The sequence below is a fragment of the Toxorhynchites rutilus genome, chromosome 1 (assembly GCF_029784135.1).
Source record: "Toxorhynchites rutilus septentrionalis strain SRP chromosome 1, ASM2978413v1, whole genome shotgun sequence".
NCBI lineage: Eukaryota > Metazoa > Arthropoda > Insecta > Diptera > Culicidae > Toxorhynchites > Toxorhynchites rutilus.
The window spans coordinates 23,405,220-23,429,510 of record NC_073744.1 but is presented as its reverse complement, the minus strand read 5'-3'; the positions used below and the strand labels follow the sequence as shown (position 1 = coordinate 23,429,510).

The window sequence follows — 24,291 nt, the reverse complement described above, 5'->3', positions numbered from 1 at the left end:
TCACCATTATTGTCCCAAAACACTACTGATGGGGCGTTCCTTTTCGAAGGATTTTCCACCACCGATGAATGACGGCCCAGGAGAAGCGTTGCAATGGCGGAATACACCGACGCTGACTATCCGTTGAATCGTTGAATCCAACGATGGGATGCTCGGCCACTTGTTGTGCCTGATGCAGTTCTGTTGCACTTGCACATGAACGATTTCCAGTGAATCCCCTATGGAAATTCTTTCTTTGACCACTTTGACCACGACTGAACAAGAAGTAAGCAAGAGGATTGACTTCACTCTTGAACGATATATTTTGTACTGACCTATTCTAACAATAGTTTCCTATCCTAGCTATTTACAGTGACCACTAGTGGTGGACGTTGAACTGAATTGTTCTCTTCTCACAATTATCTTCGTTACAAAATTCTAGGGTGACCCTTTAAGATTGGGTTCTAAATACATGATAGATTTGATATAAGTTTAGGTAACATAGGTTTAGATTTAGATAACATAGGAAGTAAGTTCAAATACATTTAAATTAATTTAGTATTAAGTTAAGATATTTAGGTCAAGATAGATTTAGTAATTAATGCATGGCAATATTCATCAACTACCTATCGGACGCTAAAATATTTCTTCCTGTGCACTTTCATCATGGCAGGATCGCCAATGTGATAATCCATAACTACTAGTATCTATTTAATGTAAAACGTCTATTCTTCCACACACGTCTATCTTTATTGACAGATTAAACAGCACTCCCTTTGTTTACCACTCAACAGCAGATCTACACTCTAAATTCAGGATACCACTACTACGACTATCCGAAATGTAAAGGCGCGTCCAAAATATGATGAATGATGCCGATCAACCCGCACCAGGCGGCATGTTCGGTTCGTTATGTAATGTGGACAGGGTTGCCAATAATATTTGTCAAAAAACTAGCTCCTAAAAAAACTGTAAGAACACTGGATCCTGTAACACCGTTTTATTCCAGGAAGATCGGCCTTGATTTATCTTAAAATGTAGTTCATAAAACTCCGAAGTAAACAATTGACTATTTATATCATTCGAGCAGATCAAAATGGCGTTCCCCACCACTCGAACATTGCCGTGAAACAATATTTGAGGATCTTTTATTCTTTCTCTACAAAATTCGTTCTTATTTGGGTAAAACTTTAAAAATCATGTATTCATTGCATCATGTTCATAAAATCGCTGATAGAAGATCGTCGCAAAACTGCTCGACAATGTAATCAATTGAGGTGCATGTTGATACGGTTTCTGGTCTGCAAAATGTGCTCACGTGGCCGAGTGGTTAGCGTCCCACATTACCATGCCGGGGGTTCGGGTCCGATTTCCGTTCTGGCCGGGAGATTTTTCGTCGAAGAAATTTCTTCCGACTTGCACTGTGGTCACGCGTATTCTAGAACTTGCCACTCCAGAATACATTCAAGGCGTGTTATTCGGCATAGAAATCTCAACTAAGTAGTACTAATAAAAATGACGCAAGTAATACTAACGATGAGAAGGCAAAAGTTCCACTGGGAACGTTAATGCCATCCAAGAAGAAGAAGATGTTTGCAAAATAAACACTATGTTACATATGCTATTTATGCAAAGTATGCATTATCTCTTTTTATTTCCAACTATGCGTCAAAAAGTAGAGTTTAGATCATGCATAATATTAATGCGTTTTAGAATTTAAAATCCAGGAAAGCAAGGTTACTTGGGCTTTATATTAGTCTATATATATATAAATGGATTTCTCTCTGTTTGTCTGTCTGATTCTTATGGACTCGGAAACTACCGAACCGATCAACATTAAAATTGGTATTTAGGGGTTTTTGGGTCCGGGGAAGGTTTTCGTGATAGTTTGAGACCCCTCCCCCCTCTCTAAGGGGGGCTGCCATACAAATTAAACACAAATTTCTACATTACTCGGGAATTAATCAAGCACAATTTGGGATGTGAGGGTTTTTGGGTATGAGAAATGTTTCTATAATGAATACAGAGTGACGTCTCGATTATATCACTGGGCGTTTTAATCACGTCTCGTTTCTATCACTCTCAATTTTATCACTGAAAATGTTTCGTTTATATCACGTTTTTAGAAACAAAAGAAATGATATGCAAATTTCAATTCGTCGTTGAGTTATTGAACAAACAAGGAGGATTAAGCAGAAAAAAATATGTTTAAGTATTCATAACGCCTCCAGTGATCAGTCGTATTCACGTAGCTTACGAAAAGTTTTCTTAATTTGGGATTTGTAGCGAATATTGCGCATTTCTTTCGTGCTAATTTCATAAGCTCAGCATCAACAACTATGGATGATTCTGAGCAACTTTCTCTTTGATTGTTTGGAATGAGATGTACAACCTGGGACGTTTCCCAAGTTTGATCCGTGGCGAAAAGTTTTCAACTGATTTTCGGGTAATGTATAGTTTCAATCAGGTATATAATCTAGATAATCGCGACGAATCTAGTTTACTTTTCAAAATATTAAAACATTACATTAACTCATTCGGAGAAAATGTTGCAAAAATCATTACCGAAAAAACCGAATAACGTATTTTACTGATACTCTTAAACTGCCATTGATAATAATTAAAAGACCGAATAATCTACGATGTTTCAAAGATTTACCATTCCAGTGTACTACGAGGTTCTACTGTTGCTGGGTGAACCGGTAACTATTTAGTGTATGGTTCCAAAATCAGTTTGTTTCGGAAGCTTGTTAGTTTTTAACAAAAAAACGTTCTATTATGATGGATAATGGAAAACTGCTCCCCGCACCATTTAGGGGATTAAATTTTCTCTAATACTACATTAATTCAACTTCTCTATAGAAGCCGAATGCAGTATCTATTATTTAACCAATGGACCCGGGAATAATACGAAATATAAAACTACCGAGAAAAATTAGAATCGTCAATCATGTTAAATTCAGAAACACTGAACAAGGCACTAAAGAACGTTGAAAGATGTATTATTTTGATTTTATTTACTATTCGAGTCTTGGCACCATGTTTATGATTCCATGTCAAATTTGTTCTTGATTCCTACTTTTGAGACTCGACTTGAAGAAGCAAGAATGTGTCACAGTGTCACATGTTATCATTATAGAGAATGACCAATTAGAAAGGATTGAATATATGGATTTGAGAAAGATGAAGCAGTAAGTGAATGCATACAGATATCAACTGGAAATAACAACTCTGAAATATGTGATCGTATAACATCAGTAGAATACAATCCACACAGATTGACAGTAGAGTAATAAGATTGAACACGCAGAACAAATCACTTTTATAGTATACAAGCATTTGCTATAAAATTGCTATGAGAAAAGCTTTGCAACAATAATCTCGATACGTGATGTTGCAATGTGTAATAGTTTGCTGTATTATAGCTCATGAATAATGCAATAAATTATTTTCTATATAGTCGTATTTTATACAATACAAAAAAATATTATGGAGAGCCGAAATTGATCGACGCAAAAATTTCATCAATCCATCATGAAATGACTGAGCAATAAGGGTATGAAATTGGACAATTTTCACGATGTGCTCGATTTTCGATTTTCAATTTGTAGCCCAATATGTTCCCGAAAGACGTAATCCTACGTCAAAAACTGAAAGAATCCGGTTTAAACTGGAACATTGGCAACGCTGAATGTGGATGCCCCATCGGGTGCACGAAGCCGACGCGAACACACGAATCACAATGCCGTCAACGCGAATTTTCTTCGCATTGTTTTGGTTCGAATTTCTTTGATCCGGACCGACTTGTTTCGGGTTGGGCTCGGCATGATTCGAATCGGTTTTCAACCCGTTGGCAAGTCCGGGCGGTCAAGGCCGATTTGCGTAATGTGGACGCGTATACCAAATTGTATACCAAAACATTTAACATCTTTCAGATTGATCAGGCGAGAACCGTCGGAATTAATTATGCGGAAACAACGAACTATTTGAATTTTTCGATATTTTTTATTTCGAAAGAAAACGCGCGAACTGTTTTGTGGATCAGATCTGGTGTAAAAGAGGCTGCGCCTAGTTGTCTGGCTTCTTTTATAGCCAAACGGATCTGCCAATCTATTCTAGCTTTCTCTCTCTTGCCCTAGTCGCAGCTAGGTTTCAATTTCAGTACATTGGGTTACGCAATAGATGATGGGATTAACAATAGGAGTATTTTTTGGGGGATAGGATGCTGCTGATTCGATAGATGATAGGCTGCTCCAACATAAGCCGGCCCCCGTTGAAAGGTTAATCCTTTCAACCAAATTAATCGTACATATTGATCCTAATTACGATTTCATATATGAGTCCTAATGCTATTGTTTTTAATTCATTGAATTGTAAGATGCTAATTCACTGGTTTAGTAAGGTTTTGTTGCTCGGTCCTGGTTCATCTGCTTGGTCACTTGTTGGTCATCTGTTCCATCGTAATCCTGGAGATGTCATCGAAAATCGTAAGGGAAGCGCCATGGTCTATGGGCATTGTAGAAATCCAGATATGCGTCCTCTGAAGCTTCTAGTAACACACGTTGGGTGTACTCGGGTTGTGGGTTGCAGTAGCCGCCGACGAAACCAAACATGCAGGAGAAAAAAAATTCCTTGAGTTTTTTGAAAGTTCATTAAATACAAACACTTACATGGTTCGGAGGCCAATGGGCCTCCGATCGTTGCGCGGTGAACCCGCGATGGAAGATTAGATGACATCTACGCTGGAACTGGCATCGCCAGTGGGGGTGGTTGTTGCTTGATGGATTGGTAGAACGCAAATTTTAGCAATTGCTCGCCTATATTCGCCGTCAGCTGTTCTCACGGAGACCACTCTCACGTGGTTGTCGTCTCCTCGGAATATTTGCGTGATTCTCCCGTATTTCCACTTCAATGGTGGAAGATTTTCTTCTTTCAGAAGAACCATTGTTCCTATCGATATATTATCTCGAACTTGGGTCCACCTTGTGCGAGGGTGTAGACCGGATAAATAATCAGTTGTCCACCGCTTCCAAATCCGACGCAGGAGTTCTTGGTTCTCCTGCCAGCGGTCTAGTCGATTGCGGGGAATTGCTGAGAGATCGGGTTCTGGAATTGACGTAAGAGAACGGTGTACCAGGAAGTGTCCTGGCGTTAACACTTCCAGATCGTTCGGATCTGCGCTCAGTGGAGTGAGCGGTCTGGAGTTCAAACAAGCTTCAATGCGTGTTAGCAGGGTGACGAACTCATCTTGTGTGAGAATAGAATTCCCAACCGTCGAGCGGAAATGGCGCTTGAATGATTTCACCGCTGACTCCCACAAGCCGCCGAAATGTGGACTGCGAGGCGGGATGAATTTGAACGTAATCTCTTCTTCAGCGCAGTTCTTGATAACAGCTGATTGGTGATTTTGCGAACGGAATTGCCTCGCTAGGTCAGCAAGCTCTCTCGATGCTCCCGTGAAATTTCGACCGTTATCACATTCGATGATTTTCGGCTTGCCTCTTCTGGAAATGAATCTGTGTAACGCCGCAATAAATGCTGCAGTCGACAAATCATAGACAGGTTCTATGTGAACGGCCTTCGTAACAAGGCATACAAAAATTGCAATATAGCATTTAACTGGTTGTGTTTTGCGAATTTTCCGGTACTGAAATGGTCCGCAGAGGTCTACGCCGGTATTCACAAATGGTAGGGTGGGAGTAATCCTTTCTGGTGGTAAATCTCCCATTATCTGTTGAAGATTACTTGGTCTACAGCGGAAACAATGTATACACGAGTGTACCACCTTCCGTGCCAAGTTACGAATCGAAAGTGGCCAATATTTCTCGCGTACGCAGGCAACAAGAAGTTGCGGTCCAGCATGCAAATATTTTGTATGATAATGTTGGAGAATGGTATCCGTAAGAGGGTGTCGTGAAGGGAGTATCATTGGGTGTTTCCGATCTTCAGGAATAGAAGCATTTCTAAGACGACCTCCTACTCGTAGGATTCCATCAGACACAATCGGAGAAAGAGTTTTCAACCGCGAATTCGGTTTCACTTGCCCTTCTTTGGATACTGCTGCGATATCAATAGCAAAAACTTCACGTTGGGCAATCCTTACGAGGGTTTTAACTGCTTCACCCAATTCGAAAGTTTGAATGTTCCCAAAGTGACGATCGGAATGGTTTTTCGCTCTAGTGTTGTGAATAAAGCGCATTAAAAGAGCGACAAGTCTAGTCATACTCGAGAAGCTAGAGCGAAGATAAAATAATTCATTTGGTTGAGAGACTTGAATCGGTAACGAAATCGGTCGTTCTTCGAGATATTCCACAGGCACGTCTACTAAGGGTGGTTGTACTAATGCAGGCCAGAAACGAGGCTGTTGACTAAGCCAAGATGGACCATTCCACCATGCTGCTGTATCCTTGAGCTGAACAGCATACATTCCTCGGGATATGATGTCAGCAGGGTTGTCAATCCCAGGAACGTGTGCCCAAATACCATTTGCTGTGAGATGTTGCACTTCTGATACTCTGTTCGCGATGAACGTCTTCCAGCGCGAAGGCGTCGATCTGAGCCAATGTAACGTGATCAAGGAATCCGTCCAAAAGAACGGTTTGAAATTCAACGGAATACTAGTGTTTATTTTATTGAAAAGATGACTCAAAAGAAGTGCTGATGAAAGCTCTAGCCTCGGCAAAGATATTCGCCTTTGGCCCTTCGAAACACCTAGCGGCGCTACTCGCGATTTTGCCGCCATAAGATGCACAGAGATTATTCCATCAGCAGAAACTGTTCGCATATAAATGCAGGCTCCATAGGCCTTTTCCGACGCGTCGCAAAAACCATGCAATTCAACTGCTGCTGGAGTCGGTCTGCAGGCAACCCATCTAGGAATAGAAAGCAATGACAAATCATTCAAAGTACTGCGAAACTCGAGCCAAAACTTTTGGTGTGCTTCTTCTAGTGGCTCATCCCATGAGTTAGTGCGTTGCCAAAGAGTTTGTATGAAGATTTTGGCTATTACCACAACCGGACCGATTAACCCAAGCGGATCGTTAAGTTTAGCGGTGTCCGATAGAACGACACGTCGAGTGATTATGGGTCCCTGTGACCATTCCGGTATGGCATATTTAAATCTGTCGAGTGATGGTTCCCACTGCAAACCAAGAGCCTTGATAGGCGTAGGATCGACATCCAATGTGAACAGTGATCTCTCATCACGTAACTCAGCCGGAATTTTCGAAAGAGTAGCATTGGAATTCGACGCCCATTTGCGTAGGTTGAATCCGCCTAATTGTAACAGCTGGATCAGTTGTGTACAGAGTTCCTTCCCTTCTTCGATGGTATTCACTCCAGTCAACATGTCGTCCATGAAAAAATCGTTCTCAAGGACCCGCGATGCATTTGGATAGTTGATGCTCTCTTGCTTGGCCAGCTCCTTCAGGCATCTGGTAGCTAAGTATGGCGCCGAAGCCGTGCCGTATGTCACGGTCGTGAGCTCAAACGTACGTATCGGCTCCTGTGAGGAATTTCGCCATAGAATTCTATGGAGTGGATGATCAGATGGGTGTATCCCAATTTGGCGGAACATCTTCTCGATGTCCGTTATGATTGCAATTTTATGTATTCGAAATCGGACGATTAGCGAAAACAAATCGTCCTGTATGACTGGACCGACCATCAACGCTTGATTTAATGAAACTCCGCTATCCGTTCGCGATGATGCGTCGAACACAACGCGTAGCTTGGTAGTGGTGCTATCCGCTTTTTGTACACAGTGGTGTGGTAAATAGTACGATGGAGTGACTATGGATTTTTCATCATCTATCTCTCTCATATGATTTAGCGATAAATATTCTTGGATGAAGTTTGAATAAGATTCCTTTAATCTGACATCGGAATCCAATCGACGTTCTAATGCCAGAAATCTTCTGGTTGCAATTTGTTTCGAATGTCCAAGTTGAGTCAGAAAAGCTTGACGTTTGGGTAGGGTAACTACGAATCTTCCGAAGGTGTCACGGAAGGTAAATTGTGAGAAATGCTCTTCACAAGCAGATTCTTCTAGGGAATGTGTACTATCACGCCAACAGGACTCCAAATCCCAAAATCGATATAATTGTTTCTCAAGTGACTTGGATCCGCAAACATGAGCAAATTGTCGATCTGTATGCTCTGTATGCCCAGAGTCTATTTTTCCTGAAGCAACCCAGCCAAACACTGTGTTTTGCATGATTGGCTGTTCAGGTCCGAGTTTGATGAAACCATTCAAAAGTAAATCATAATACATCTCCATTCCTAACAGAAGGTCGATTGATCCCGGTTCGTAGAATTTGGGATCAGCTAGAGTGATATCCGAAGGAATAATCCACGACGACTTATTGATGGACCTCGTAGGGAGTTCATGAGTAATCCTCTTCAAAATATGACAGGATTCTTCGGTAACGAAATCTGAACAGTGTGATCCAATTCGAACCTTGACTGTGTGCGACGATACGACGAAAGAATTGCCTACGCCTCCGATTTCTTGGTAATCGGGATAACGGCGCAACTTGAGTTTCTGCACCAGGTTTTCCGTGATGAGGTTAAGCTGGGATGCAGGATCTAACAGTGCTCTTGCCCATTGTGTGTGACCGTTGAGGTCGAAGACCTTTACGAGCGCTGTTTGTAGCAGTACGGTGGATGGTATGGTTCTTGTACTACCAACTAGTGAAGTAGAAATGAGACTAGTGACAGTCTCCGAGGTCGAAGGTGTTTGAGGTTCTGGTAACAACGTGGTATGCAATTGCGAAGAAGACTTATTCGAGATGTTTGTTTGAGCATTCTGAGTCGATGGCGAAGTCGATGAATAGTGTGTGGATGGTGGAAACGATTTTGATTGCGAAGAAGAGCGATCATTCGGGATTTGGTGGAGCATAGTGTGGTGCTTCTGGCTGCAAACTCTGCAGGAACTGGATGAACAATTTCTCATGATGTGCGAGGACGAAAAACAGTTGATGCATAAATTCTTTTTCTTCACCAGGTCGAAACGTTGTGAAACTGACATCTTTTGGAAAATGTCGCATTTAAATGGTGAATGTGCGGTTTTCGAACAAAATGGACAAAGCGATGAAACAGCCTGAATAACTGTATGAACTGCAGCGAATTTCGATTTGGTTGGTCGACTTATTTCCGGTTTCTGGCATTCCGACAGACGAGACCTTAGTGGTGTTAGTGTTTGGAGAACTGTGAGATGGTTACGCAGGAATGTGATTATTTCGTTATATGTAGGCACCTCCGTTGACTGATGATACATCTCCCAATGTTTGAGCGTCGACTGATCAAGACGACTGCATAACATGTGAGCTAGCAATACGCTCCAGTTATCCGTGCAAATATTCAATTTATCTAATAAACACACATTCCTCTCAAAATCGTCGATCAATTGCATCAGCGAATTGTAATTCTCCTTTTTCATATAATCGATTGAGAATAACGCATCAAGGTAATGTTTTACTATAAGCTTCTTATTATTGTAGCGGTTCTCTAACAACTGCCAAGCTACAGAATAATTTGCAGATGTGATTTCAATTGATTCCACAACCCGTCGAGCATCCTTTGTTAGAGTTGACACGAGGTATGTGAACTTATCGATTTGTGATAACTGAGGATTAGAATCGATCAGTGACTTAAATGTGTCTCTGAACGTGATCCATTCAGTAATGGCGCCATCAAAAGATGGTAGCTTCACTTCAGGTAATTTTATACGAGATGATGAGTAATTAAACACTTCGGCTTTCATAGACGAATCTCGTATTCGATTCGGATCAATTTTCAGTTTGTTCATTTCAGAGGTTAGAAAACCTTGTGCTTGGATAAAATCCATCTCAAACGATTGACGAATCGTGCGATTTGCATTGTCTACTGTATCATGATCTTCGTCACCACTATCACGTTTATCACCATCATCCTCCAACAATTCAATTTGAAGACGATTTGCATAGAACTCTTTATGTAGTGTATCTAACCGTTGTTTCCATCCTTCTAATTGAATGACATCTGTCTCAGGATCGAAACTCGCACAAAATTGCTTTAAACTGACCATTGTATCGAGATAAAACCGCTCTTGGCGGGAAAGCTTCCGCAAATTTGACGACATTTTGCAACAACTAATGAAATTTTCTCAACTCTACTCGCAATTTCACACGATGGTTATCCACCTTGTGGATTCGGCTTACACTATGCCACCAACTAACGCTCTGTGATGACAACTCTCGAAATTGTATATAATCGATCAAATCAAAATTCTGGTAATAAAACGACAAATTTCCTTTATTTGCTTCTCCGTATAAACTTCCTTTCGACATACAAAACTATCGATCGAGGCTTCACTCGCATGCAGTACTCACGGTCAATCCCTTTTATCCAGCGAAGGACGCGTAATCGATGCTATTGTTCACTCGCAACAATAGAAGTCCACGCCAGCTCAGCATCCGATGATGTGTGATGTGATGTGGATATACGAAATCTCGACGCTTCGAGATATAGAATGTCCAACTGATAAAGAATACTAACGAGATCACAGTTCAGTTTTTGTTCTTTCTCGCACTTTTCACTCCACTAATTGTCTGATTGCTCACGCGTAACGTACAATTTTCGACACAATCTAATTAATTCTGACGATAAGAATTTTTCACTAACTTCGTGATTTTTCGAAATCACGCGATAAATCCGGCTTTGGAGGACCAAAAATGATCAGGCGAGAACCGTCGGAATTAATTATGCGGAAACAACGAACTATTTGAATTTTTCGATATTTTTTATTTCGAAAGAAAACGCGCGAACTGTTTTGTGGATCAGATCTGGTGTAAAAGAGGCTGCGCCTAGTTGTCTGGCTTCTTTTATAGCCAAACGGATCTGCCAATCTATTCTAGCTTTCTCTCTCTTGCCCTAGTCGCAGCTAGGTTTCAATTTCAGTACATTGGGTTACGCAATAGATGATGGGATTAACAATAGGAGTATTTTTTGGGGGATAGGATGCTGCTGATTCGATAGATGATAGGCTGCTCCAACACAGATGTTAAGACTTTTTTCTTTTTTCTCAATTCGTTTATTTCGCTCAATCGCATAAGCTTTGCAGAGCCGCTAATTCATGATTTGTTCATACAAAATTTCTACTTAAATCTCTGTTTAATAGGATTCGACCGATTACTCGCGGTTTACTAGAGGTTAGAGGGGCAACAATTTTTGTGGGACAGGACAGGTTAGGGATATCGATATGAGGTATCGTTGTCTCAACCGAGGGTTACCGCACACACGTCGAAATTTCATACATAACTCTTTAGTAAAAAGTTCCTGGGACCCTGAATGGGTTTAATTGCTTGCAGGGTTTGTAGAATCATTTCGAGAAGCAACGATTCTTTCTTGCCTTTGCGAGAACAATACACTAATTGGTCATATGTCGCAATTTGATTCTTTATATCAATGCACACATTGCACTGAGTATTTAACACGTTCGTCGCCCAAAGCGACTTTTCTGAGTTGCTTGCGGAGCCCAATTTGCGGATAAATTATAAAATGAAGATCAAACTTTATTTGTAGACAATATTTACACGATCTAGCAATATTTTATTCAATTTGAAGATGAATTGACAACAAAAACAAATGCCAAAGTCATATTACATGGGTTTCGCAAAAAGCTGCAGTACAAACTAGTCGCACTATGAATTAATAAAAAGTATAGTATAAACATTTTATTGATATGGTAATAATTTTATTATTTTTCTACATATCCTACAGTTACACTTAGGTGCCTATTCTATCGTATTCCTTTTTAAAATCCTATTCAATTTGAACGAGGAAAGTGTGAAAATAAATCGGAGACTGTATATAATCGAGTACGCGCTGTATTTGTATATTTAAACATTGATCCTTTCAAAAAATAGTCTATTTTTTGGAGATTTGAAGCATGCAAAGTTGCTTGAGTGACCAATGACATTACACTAAAAACGTTTCACTGCAATCTGATATGGCGCTGCCAAATACTAAGACGAATACGAAATTCGTCATATATACTTAATGTCATGGATTTCTTTTTCTCGACCAGAGGAACGTGTAGCCAATTAACCTTCGGGAAAATTATTCTGCTTATTACGGACAAAAGAAGTTAAAATTGGCCACACCCTACCCACAGAATTGCGAGAATCAGACCTCCCAATCTTGAAGATAAAGAAAGCCGTTTGCAATCGCATCGATGAGATGCAAAATCGAATAACACACGCTCACTTTATCTTATCAAACACAAGGCAAGGATTCACAAGAGGGTGAAAAATACAGCCTGGATTAGACATACACTCAACCATTCCCCGCGCGGTACACCATCATCTGCCGGGGACGACTCAAACGTTCTTAGCCTAAAGTCAGCTTCTGTCGTCGTCTCGATTTGATGGGCGTTGGATTGGGTCGGCCGAAACGTACTCAAGTCAATCTCTGTGGTCGCACGAAAATGGTGCTTCGAGATGGTGAAGGGAGTGGTGGTGGTGATTGGGAGGGCGTAGAACATGTTCGCTCTGCCTCGCTTTTTCGACCCCCTTCTCTTCTAGATTCATCGCTGAAATGATTGGCTTCCCAGCATCCCCGCCATGAGTAATCGATTCGTTCTTCTCCGGTGTGGAACCAGTTAAAGGTCGAATTATTGCCTGAACGTGAGCTGCTCGCCTCTTGAATTGGTGCTGCGCGGCTGCTCGAAAACAGCAATCGAGAGTGTGTGTACCATTTGGTTGGTGCGTTGGTAGGGGGTGACCGTGCTGCTCAATTGGGAAAATGGTGTGGAAATGGAATGGCGAAATTAATGAGTTTTCCGAATTGCACCTGAATTGGACCCGCCACCCCTGCGGGGTGAGAATTTATGAACCTGTCGACGCCAGGGGAGCGATTTTCTGCAGAAAAAAATATTGGCGACTATAATTTATTTTATGGGTACAACGTGAAAGTTTCATGTATTTTTTTTTTCAAATGTCGTGGGAGATGAACTTGGATTGAGCAGAGACCCACCGATGAATAAAGCGAGTTCGAGGGTGTTTCAGCGTGGTGCTGGAGACGCTTGGTTTCCCACACGATTCAGGTGAAGCCGTAAACATCATTTGCGGATTCGAAATAACAGGTGTTGATGAATAATCAGATGAGCACGTATTGATCCTCCTTTAGCCCGACGGCTAGACCTTATTCACTGGAATCCGGATAATTAGCTTATCGTTGGATTTAGAGAAACTTAACCATGGTTCGAAAGATTCATCCCCCCACCACGGGAATGTCGGCCTAAATAAATTTCCCGGGAAAAAAGGTCAGCCATTTCTCGGAGCTGTCTGCTATCGCTGTTGAAATTTAGAAACTCGATATAATCTTCGCTGCGTGTAGATGCCACTGACAGGGCGTATGAGAAGCCGCCCAATTGGGCGGTCATGAATATTCAGAAGGTTGGCCCAGTCTAGGATTTGTTGTAAACTTCAATCACAAGTATCTTCATGGGCAGTTTCCAGCAGAATCCTCAAAACATTTCAGGGATTTGAATGTTTTCTGAAGATTTCCATTTTGATTTAATGGAGATTCAAGAAATCGGATTTGAGTGCTCGGTTGGCAAACGTTTGTGAGTTTATTCAGCAACCCTCACATTAATCTCCCAATATTTAGCAAAACAAATACAACACGGACGAGTCTCTCTGTTGTTTGGGCTCTCTTTGGTTCATACCGGGCTTCTCTTTATCCACTTTTGAACCTAATGTGCAATTTGCTGCTACAAAGTGATACATTCTCGCATGACTCATGCACCCGGAAAGCGTTGCGAGCGGAGACCAACTTCCACAATCTCCGTATATTTGCTCGTAGGTTGTCATGTTGCACGAAGCAAGAACAAAGTTCTGTACAAACAGCACTTATTACTGCTACCGCTGGCAGGCCGTCCTTCTCGTACCTCGGTTCACTCATCCGGTGTTATACAACCTCGCAAACACCGGACTACGCCCGGAATGATAATGATGCCAATATATTAAGCCGCATCCCAATACCTCACACGTTACGTTCTGTACAGAGAGGGACAGAATGAAGCAACGGAAAAAATATATACACACAAATTCACTGCAGCGTCAGAGCCACGGGTCATGGATACGAGGTTGTAACGGGATAGCAGCTTCCTTGTGCCAGATTTTACTGCCGACGCTTCGGAAGTTGCTACTGCTGTCGTTCAACGGGAACGAACGGGGAATGGTAAAACCTTTTTCAAAAATGAAGCGCTAGACTGACGGAACTGCAGTTTCGTAAGATGAACCTTGTGTATGTGGAATATTTATCCGCACTTCATCTCGGTCCATCGGATATCGGTTTTCACATATACGTTACTGCCATATCCAATACATATTGGCACTCGTTTATGGGCACATCAATGTTTGATTTACCTCCCCGTCGGATTCGAATATTGTTCGGGAGCAATGAAGCAGCGGAAGGTGCTGTGCAGAGCTTGATCTCAACCTTTCTTTTTGGGTTGCTGAGAATCATCTGCAACATCTAGTAGAATTTTTTCAGTCTAATCTGACCATTTGTATCGAGGATTGGGCTTACCAACCGTTTCCGAGAGATGACCAGGAGTACTCCACCTCTCGAGTAGAAAGAGATAGCATGTGTTTGAAAAAATTTGCATTGACATTACCAGTAAAGATCTGTAATGCTCGCAGCTGAAGGTCTACCAACAGACATAAACTTTTTGCGTGAAATTTTCCTGGAAGTGCACGAAGAACTGGGAATTTCACGCATTGACGCCTTGGCAGAGCTCAAATCACACCGAGCATTCCTGTCCAGTGAACGTACACAACGGCTACAATCATCCACCCTGGCGTATCACCGCCGACCTGGAAATATTTTTGAATGAGCACCACGAATTATTGAAATACAGGCAAACCTTTTTTTGTGCTGGGGATAGGGACCGCACAAAACAAAATCGCATAAAAAAAATCGTGCGAAACTACAACAGTAGCTTCAAAAAATCGTGTTCGGTACACAAATTGAAAAAAACTTTTTTTTTGTGTGGTAGATAGGGACCGCATAAAAAAAGTTTCCCTCAAGAAAATAACTCAAATCCACGCCGTTCGCCGTTCGATTTCCTTTTGTTTCCCTGCTTTGCGATTGAACAGTTTGCTTTTTCGTTACGCGTGGCTGGTTGTGCTTTTAATTGCATGTCGAAACTTGTTGCTGTTAGAAATCATGTCATGCGCAACTTCGAACATTTGATGGAAGGATGGGAATGATTTTAGAAGTGGATAATTTAGACGCAAATATGATTTTTTCACACTAAAATGCATATAAACCATTGAAAAAGACTAAATGGGTGGCAACTTCGTCAAATATACTTAATTTCATATACCGCACAAAAACAGGTTTTCCTGTACTTCGGTCTGCCGTACAAAATTAATACAAATTTCTGCAAAACTCAAGAAACAAACAAGCAAACTGAACCAAATTTGGTATGTGGAGGTCTTAAGAAGCAAAAACTGTTTTTATTGCGGTACGACACTCCTCCCCTCTATCTAAGAGGGGGAGAGGGGGGAGGGCGGGTAAGGGGTGGTGTATGCTATCATACAAATGAAATACTAATTCAGCCATTCCATGCCAAACCGATATAGTGGTTCTCAGATTTTCGTCAAAAGTGGTAGTTTTGTTCTTCATCGCAAATTATGAGACCCGTAATTTTTATTTTTTCTGTTAGGGTGACCATTTCCATTTTAGGGTGGTCCAAAAATACAATTTTTTCGCATTTTTGCCAAAAATGACGAATAAAAAACGAATACAATCAATAATAACGAAAGCAGAATTCATTTACGGCAGGTATAGTATTTTTTTCAAAAAAGACCAGGAAATTGGCTTTAGTTTGATATGACGATCATCAGAATCGGTCTAGTAGTTCAAAAGTTATGAATTTTTGAAAAAAGTCATTTTTGGAAAAAAGAGGAAAAAGTTGATTTTTCGGACAACCCTAAAATGGAAACTGTCACCCTGACAAAAAAAAAATATGGGTCTCATAATTTGCGATAAAGAACCAAACTACCACTTTTGACGAAAATCTGAGAACCACTATATAGGTTTGGCATGGAATGGCAGAATTTCTGCATAACTCGAGAACTAACTAAGTAAACGGAATCAAATTTGTCATGTGGATGTTTTAGAGAGCACGATACGATTCTATAGTGTTTCGACACTCCTCCCCCCTTAAGGGGAGGCTGTCATACAAATGAAACACAAATTTCTGCATATCCCGAGAACTAATCAAGCAAAGGGGTAAGAACAAAACTCGAGGAAGGAATCGTCATATCTGAGATGTCTACCACCTGCCACACAAGACATTCCGTTCCTGTGTTCGGAGCTGGTGAGGGAGTCTTCCAACTTGCTACTTCAGGCAAGTACGATTGCAGTACCGTTTCTTCGCTTCCTGATATTGGTCCCATTGATAGTGCTGCATACATCAATGGTGTGGTTGATGCCGACCCGAACCTCGAAGCCACTGTTGTTCCAGCTACCACAACCTCGCATTTCAACGCTCTTTCTTCCAACCGTCATCAGGAAATTAGTGTATATTACCAAAACGTTGGCGGTATCAACAACAAGGTCGACGATTTCCGGGTAGCTGTATCAGACCAATGCTACGACATAGTAGTTCTCACGGAGACTTGGTTGGACTCACGTATACTCTCTCACCAAGTGTTCGGCTGCGATTACGAAGTTTTTCGTTGCGATAGGAACGCTGATAATAGTCGTTAGGCTAGAGGCGGAGGCGTTTTAGTAGCCATGAACTCCAGACTTGAGACGAGGGCTGTAGAAAACCAAAAATCGTCTTGTCTAGAGCAGGTATAGACGGCGATCACACTTGGCGACCGCACTTTATATCTATGCGCATTGTATATCCCTCCTGACCGAACACGAGAACGTGAACTTATCGATATCCATTGCCAGTCAGTTTTCTCCGTTCTGGAAGTCGCTAAAGCAACAGATGAAATCATCTTGATGGGTGATTATAATATCCCAGGAATCTCGTGGAAGAAATCACGCAACGGTTTCCTTTATCCGGATCTGGGTCACTCAGCCCTCCATTCCAACGCGTCTTTCATGCTAAATACTTATAGCTTAGCCACTCTCTCGCAAATTAATCACGTCACTAACGAGAACGGCCGTAGCCTGGATGCTTTGTGAGTGCGCAGGACACAGCCCCATTTTTATGCGAGGCTCCCGCTCCTCTCGTGAAACTTACCCTTATCCTTACCCCCTTTTTTCGCTGCTACGTCTGGTATACCACAAGGTAGCCATCTGGGCCCCTTGATATTTCTGATATACTTTAATGACGTAGATCTGGTAATTGAAGGTCCACGGCTATCATATGCTGACGATTTAAAAATTTACCTTCAGGTCAGCTCGATTGAAGATTGTTGCTTCCTTCAACGACAGATGGATGCTTTTGCCGATTGGTGTATTCTTAACCGAATGGAGGTTAACCCCGCTAAATGTTCTGTCATCTCGTTTTCGCGCACGAGACAGACCATATTGCACAACTATGTCCTGTTCGGCACGGAAATTGAGCGTGTCAGCGAAGTCAAGGACCTGGGTGTCATTTTAGACGTGCAACTCTCTTTCAAACCGCACATCACATACATGGTGAATAAAGCATCCAGAACTCTGGGGTTCATCTTCAGGATTGCTAAAAATTTTACCGACATCTACTGTCTGAAGTCCCTCTACTGCTCCCTCACTCGCTCCATCTTAGAGTATGGTGCAGCTGTTTGGACTCCACACTACAACAACGGTGTCGAAAGGATCGAATCAGTTCAACGAAGGTTTATAAGGTATGCTCTGCGTAGATTGCCGTGGACTGACCCCCTCCGATTACCGAGTCACCAGAGTCGATGTCAGCTGATCAGCTTGGAAACTTTGTCGGTTCGTAGAGACACAGCCAGGGCTTTGATGATAGCTGATACCTTACAAGGACGCATCGATTGTCCCGGTCTTCTGGAGAAAAATAATTTCAACGGTCGACCTCGGGCTCTCCGAAATAACTTGATGTTACGATTGCCCGCCCTACGTACAAACTACGGCATGTTCGGTGGATTAAATGGTCTACAAAGACTTTTCAACAGGGTAGCCAAGCTGTTCGATTACCATTTATCCCGAACGCTTCTTCGTCGGAGATTTAGCTCTTTTTTTACAGAACACACAGTCACGTGATTATTGTTTTTAAGTGTATCTTTAATATGTGATGACTGTAATTTGATGTAATTAATTGTAATACGATGTCATTTGATTCATTTTTTTTTCCCCAAAATATATTTTTTATTAAGGCACATGTGGCGTTAGCCTGACGGGGCCGGGAGTCCAATATTTTGACAATTTTTGTCTTACAACTATGTTAGTAATATGTAACCGATTACTCGCGGTTGGCTCGAGGTTAGTATTACAAGTGTTCTCATAATTGGTATGTTGCAGTCTTCGATGCTCTGTACGTGTGCCCGACACGGGATACTTCCTATTGGGATGCAGCTGACCATTAATCAGCAACGCTCCCTAGTCTGTACCCCATATCTAGCGTGGTGCGTCTTTCTCGACTCGAGGAATCCAGGATAGAATGGTCACTAGCCGGCGCAATCATCAGCTCGTGTAGAGTTGTCATGAGCGGTACAACCTTTGGCTCTTGTTGAACGATCAGTGGACTGCACAACCTTCGGCCCGTGCATCTGTAAAGAGTGTGTGTATGTATTGCCGCGACTAAGTAAAAGTTTATCGATTGGATAGGAGGGATATGAAACGGGGACACAACGAAGGAAACATCATTAAACGTTGACATCGGCGTTTCTGAGGAACAGGTATAGATGAAGCAGAAGATCAGGATCCCGGCTACCTAAGATATCCCGGACGAGGATATCCGATTGTCTGCCTTGTGCTCTCAGTGCTCTAGAGAGCTGAGAGCGAGCAGCATGGAACCGGATACACGACCAGACAACATGCTCGATGTCGTGGTAGCCATCGCCACAATCACAAAGATTGTTTGCTGCGAGCCCAATGCGATAGAGATGCGCGTTTAGGTTGTAGTGATTGGACATAAGCCGAGATATCACGCGAATGAAATCACGACCTACATTCAATCCCTTAAACCAAGCTTTCGTCGAAACCTTAGGAATAATCGTGTGTAACCAGCGACCGAACTCATCTTCACTCCACATGCGCTGCCAACTAACGAGTGTGTCCTGACGAGGAATGTGAAAAAATTCATTATAGGCAATTTGCCTTTCAAAAAGTGTGCCTTCTGAAGCGCCCACCTTAGCTAGCGAGTCCGCTTTCTCATTCCCCGGAATCGAGCAATGAGAGGGAACCCATGCTAAGGTAATCTTGAATAATTTTTCGACCAAAACACTCAATAGATGTCTTATTCTTGTTAGGAAATAAGATGAGCGTTTATCAACTTTCATTGAGCGGATTGCCTCTATTGAGCTGAGACTGTCTGAAAAAATAAAACAATGGTCGATGGGCAGTGTTTCAATGATCCCTAGAGCATAGTATATCGCACCCATTTCTGCGACATACACGGAACAAGGGTCTTTGAGTTTGAAAGAGGCACTGGAATTTTCATTGAAGATGCCGAAGCCAGTGGACCCGTTTATGTATGAACCGTCAGTAAAGAACATTTTATCAGATCCAACTTTCCCATATTTTTCCGAAAATATCGACGGAATAACATTGGAGCGTAGGTGATCTGGTATTCCATGGATTTTTTGTCGCATGGACAGATCAAAAATAACAGAGGAATTGCAAAAGTATGGGAAGCAAACTTGGTTGGAGATGCCTGGTGAAGGGTGCACGTCGTGGGTAAGGTACTCATGGTATAAAGACATAAAACTTGACTGAGGAGTCAGTTGTAGTAGATTTTCGAAGTTATCAATCACCAATGGATTCATGATCTTGCAACGGATGAGAAATCTGTAGGATAATTCTGTGAACCGAAGAGTAAGCGGGGGTACTCCTGCCAAAACTTCAAGACTCATCGTATGTGTCGAATGCAAACACCCCATGGCTATACGCAAGCAACGATATTGTATCCTCTCCAGCTTGAGAATATGAATCCTGGCAGCTGATCGGAAGCAAAAACTGCCATATTCTAACACTGACAATATCGTTGTTTTGTACAACTGAATGAGGTCTCCTGGATGGGCACCCCACCATGTTCCGGTTATTGTTTGGAGAAAATTTATTATTTGCTGGCATTTCTGTTTCAAATACGCAATGTGTCTCCCCCAGGTACACTTAAAATCAAAATATACACCCAGGTATTTGAAAAACATAGAGTGTTGGATCGTTTTGCCGGATAGGTGAAGCTGGAATTGGGCGGGTTCGTGCTTCCTAGAAAAAACGACCATTTCAGTTTTCTCCGTAGAGAATTCGATACCCAGCTTGAGGGCCCACGTGAACAGATTGTTCAGGGTATCATGCAACGACTTTTGCAGAACGACGGGATTAGTACCCGTGATGGAAATAACTCCATCGTCTGCAAGTTGTCTCAGCGTGCAGTCTCTAGTTAGACAATCATCCATATCATTGACGTAAAAACTGTACAAGAGGATTTGATTCATGTTTAGATTTAAATGTAGATTTAGAATTTTATATATCCTTAAGCACATCATTGGGGCCCTTACAGCCCGTTGATGAATTGACAAATAAATAAATAAATGTCATCATTTTATTATATTTTCTGTATCAAATATGTATTCCATGTGAGGGAGAGACATGTTATTTGCACGTGATTGAAGAATCTTGAACGAGAATTGTGTCTGAAAATAATTTGATATTACAATGATGACGAGTAAGAGTACAAGGAAATTTATAGTAAAAAAATTGTAAAAGGTCAATTAGAAGATCAATCAATCAAAAGTTCTGCGATTGGACCAATGAACGTTCGCTTAGTAAGAAAACGTGAATGTTTGGAGATATTGATAACAAAAAAATCCATTTTTGGCGGAATGGAGTTTGCCGGGTCAGCTAGTATTGATATAACATAGAACGATTTTTTTTATATTGCCCGAATGGTTCAAATCTCAAGCTCATCTGTATATTCAACAGCATTATCGTTTCAATCTGTTGAGCAGATTCTAGATTGTACAATCTCTGTGACCTAAACATACTGTAATTCAACTGTGATGTGTAAATACATCTGCCCCATAAGAATGGTAAAATCATATTCCATTCCGTCTGATGCATCCCTGAACGCTATCAGCGCCGAGGTGTGAATGTTTCCACATGATTGCAATTTATACCCCTCGTATGGATCAAACCACATCAAAGATCCAATCGTGGGCCTGCTTTCGGGTCAAACCCCCGGTGTGGCAAACAGGAAACGCAGAAATGCTCTTTTTGCCCAGCACAACGATCAGTAGTGAATTTCTCCCATAGGGAAAGTCATCAGAGAAGCATCAACCATCTATCGCACGTCGGTATCAACATCCTGTCCCCTGCCTTCGACAACAAGGACAACGACACAACACAACGGTCAATGAGTGTCTGCCTATCCCGGGTTTATCTCGCATGAACACTCACCAGCGTCAGTGTGGGTGTGTGGCTGTCTGTTCGAGAAATGACTGCAAATGGACGTATATTGGCAAAACAGGTAGATCGGCATAATCCCTCGTCAATGACCCATTTGCGGGGACGGGATGACTGTGTGGAGCCGACAAGAGTTCCTCAAATGTGATAGAATTTAGAAGTGATTAGGCGGTAACGGGTTTTGATGACAGCCCTACTGGTGCGCTTCCAGCTAACACACGATGCCGATGATGCGTGTTTGTCCAGCGAATGGTCGCGGGGGAACTTCACGACATTCGATGATCTGCGTTCGGGATTCCATTACGAGCATAAGGTCGACCCTGCGCAGGCTGCCCCATTCTGTCGGTGCTCATCACAGTTCAATCAAATTATCGACGTTTGATTGATGCGTGAATTTATTTGTTCCACTCATCACACCACACTAACTCATATCGCTTTTCGGCGAAAAATCAAGCCAGCAAACGATTGCTATTTGCTGGGATGAAGATGATTCCGATAGAAAGCTAGGGAAAATCATCGTGTTGATCACGTTTCACACCCAGCCTCTGTGTATGCGTGTGATTGTGATTGGATTTCGCGGAGTCGATATCACGAATCCACCAGAGTCGGAGCTCAGTGTTCATTGGGTCTGAAGGCTCGAATTTGAATATCTGATTGAATTACAATGATTGTTTGCACTGTTGGAATCGGTTTGATGTGTTTATAGCATGCCGGAGAGAGGGAGGGAAGGTGTTTGCGGCGAATTTCGAATTTGGAAAAATATTCACGGTGTGACGCGAACTTCCTGACGCGTGATCTCGTGGAATCATGTTTAGAGTTTCTGGAATTACCAAATTGGGAATTATTGTAGACTCATCTCTGTATTTTTTTGAGAAATATCTGTAAATGAATATAAATTTGACGCCACCAATCCATTTTCACTTTCCCTCTGAAGACCTACACCGACAACGGTAGCAGAATGAAAAAAAAAACGATATCACGATATCAACGCTGCGCTAGAATGTGCAGCTCTGTTGTCCTCTGGCAATATTTTTCCCCCCACGAAGAGACACAGTGCGAGAGTCTTATAGGCACCTTACACGATCAAACTGATTGACAATACATGTCTTCAATATCGTGACAGCTAGGCTTTCGACATCCGATCTAACCTCAATCAATATTTTGCCACCTTACACGGTCAATATTAGTGATCCCCGATAATCGTTCGATTAATCGATTAATCGAATACTTCCTACAGAAATCGAATATTAATCGAACGAATACTGCGCAACCACTAATCGAAGCGAACGAATAATTTACGTCGATTAATCGATCCAAACCCAGAGAAAAAAACGTACGGTCGCTGCAGTTTTATCCCGAAAATCAATCATTATCTTTGACGATCCCCTAACTGGTCAACGAAGCTCAATGCCGTCAACGCGAATTGAGCTTCGTTTACGAGTCTAAGGGAGCGTGAACGATAATAATTGATTTTCAGGCGGGATGAACACTTTTTTGATTCCAGATGGCTTTCTAGTAAATGAGAAATATTATTCTAACGAATTATTTCTCTCAGTGTAACGATTAATCGATTAATCGATTATTTGAGGCGATTAATCGTATCGAATAACAAACTACTGAAAAGTATTCGATTAGCTGATGAACGATTAATTTAAAAAATCGGGGATCACTAGTCAATATCGCCCTCAACCCGAGACAACGAAAATATCCGCGATGGCTTGTGACGACATTCGAGTTTGGGATCCAAACTATTCTCCATTAGATTAGAAGGCTAAAAGGCAATTTTCAATTGGTAAAATTTGAATGAAAATATCTACTTGGTATTATTTAATTAGTTGAAGCGCGTAATCCTAACTCTAACTTAACCTATTTTCTATGAATTTTTAGATATTCCTACCAAAATTTATTATTATTATATAACGTCAGTTTCAGATACAATTTTTGTATGGGATTTTCTCACCATTTGCAGAAAAAAAGTGATTTGCATTCACATAGAATACTAATTTTGCATGATTTGGAAAAGTTAATTTTCATTCATAATTTACACTTTAAAACTCGTTTTTCCTTCTCAAAAACACATCATAATACTCGCTTCACAAATTCAGACTGATCCTTTCAGTTTCAGGGATGCCAGATTATTTTAGATTGCGAAAATATATGCAAATTATATTATCTGCAAGCAAATGTTTTTATTCGATAAATAAGACTATGACAGTAGAACCCCAATTATCTGTATCTGTATCTGTACCCCGATTATTGTATCTGTATCTATTTCTGTATTGATAAAACATAGCTTCTATGTTTAATCATCATCCCGACTATTCGCGGATAATCGGGATTCTACTGTAACTTGAATTATCACGTGATGTTTTTTCACCTGTGATTTTCCCAGATCTTCTCATTCTCCAAATTTTATAGCGGAGTATGAAGAAACACACAACTTAGACTAAAGTGGCTGCCCCGCTCGCTAGCGCAAAGAATGACCGAGTTCAATGTTAAAAAATTCCTAAGACGTTGTTAATTTTCATTCACTCTCTCACCATCACATTGTCAGTTTACTTTGAGGTTTTGATTTGTATCGCGAAAAGTACTGTATTTTGCTATTTTAGGTACAGTAATTTACATTTAATGCGACATTTTTCTAATTGGACACACCTGTATGCGACACGTTTAGTTATACATTTTTGTAAACATCGAGTTCGGGCCCAAATAATGGCCCCACATTGAAAT

The 24,291-nt window shown here is 41.4% G+C and overlaps 2 protein-coding genes across 3 annotated transcripts in view; one reads left to right on the top strand and one right to left on the bottom strand.

Annotated features, from left to right (window-relative positions):
• LOC129769870 (uncharacterized) overlaps window positions 1-24,291 on the top strand; it is a 348,536-nt gene that overhangs the window by 11,555 nt on the left and 312,690 nt on the right. The window lies entirely within an intron of this gene.
• Window positions 4,706-9,007, bottom strand: LOC129779929 (uncharacterized). Its single transcript, XM_055787717.1, has one exon. It carries the CDS (start codon window positions 9,005-9,007, stop codon window positions 4,706-4,708), a length of 4,302 nt encoding a protein of 1,433 aa, XP_055643692.1.

Excerpts from the sequence above, each read along its gene's own strand:
- LOC129779929 (XM_055787717.1), bottom strand. The coding sequence starts at position 9,007 with ATGTCAGTTTCACAACGTTTCGACCTGGTGAAGAAAAAGAATTTATGC.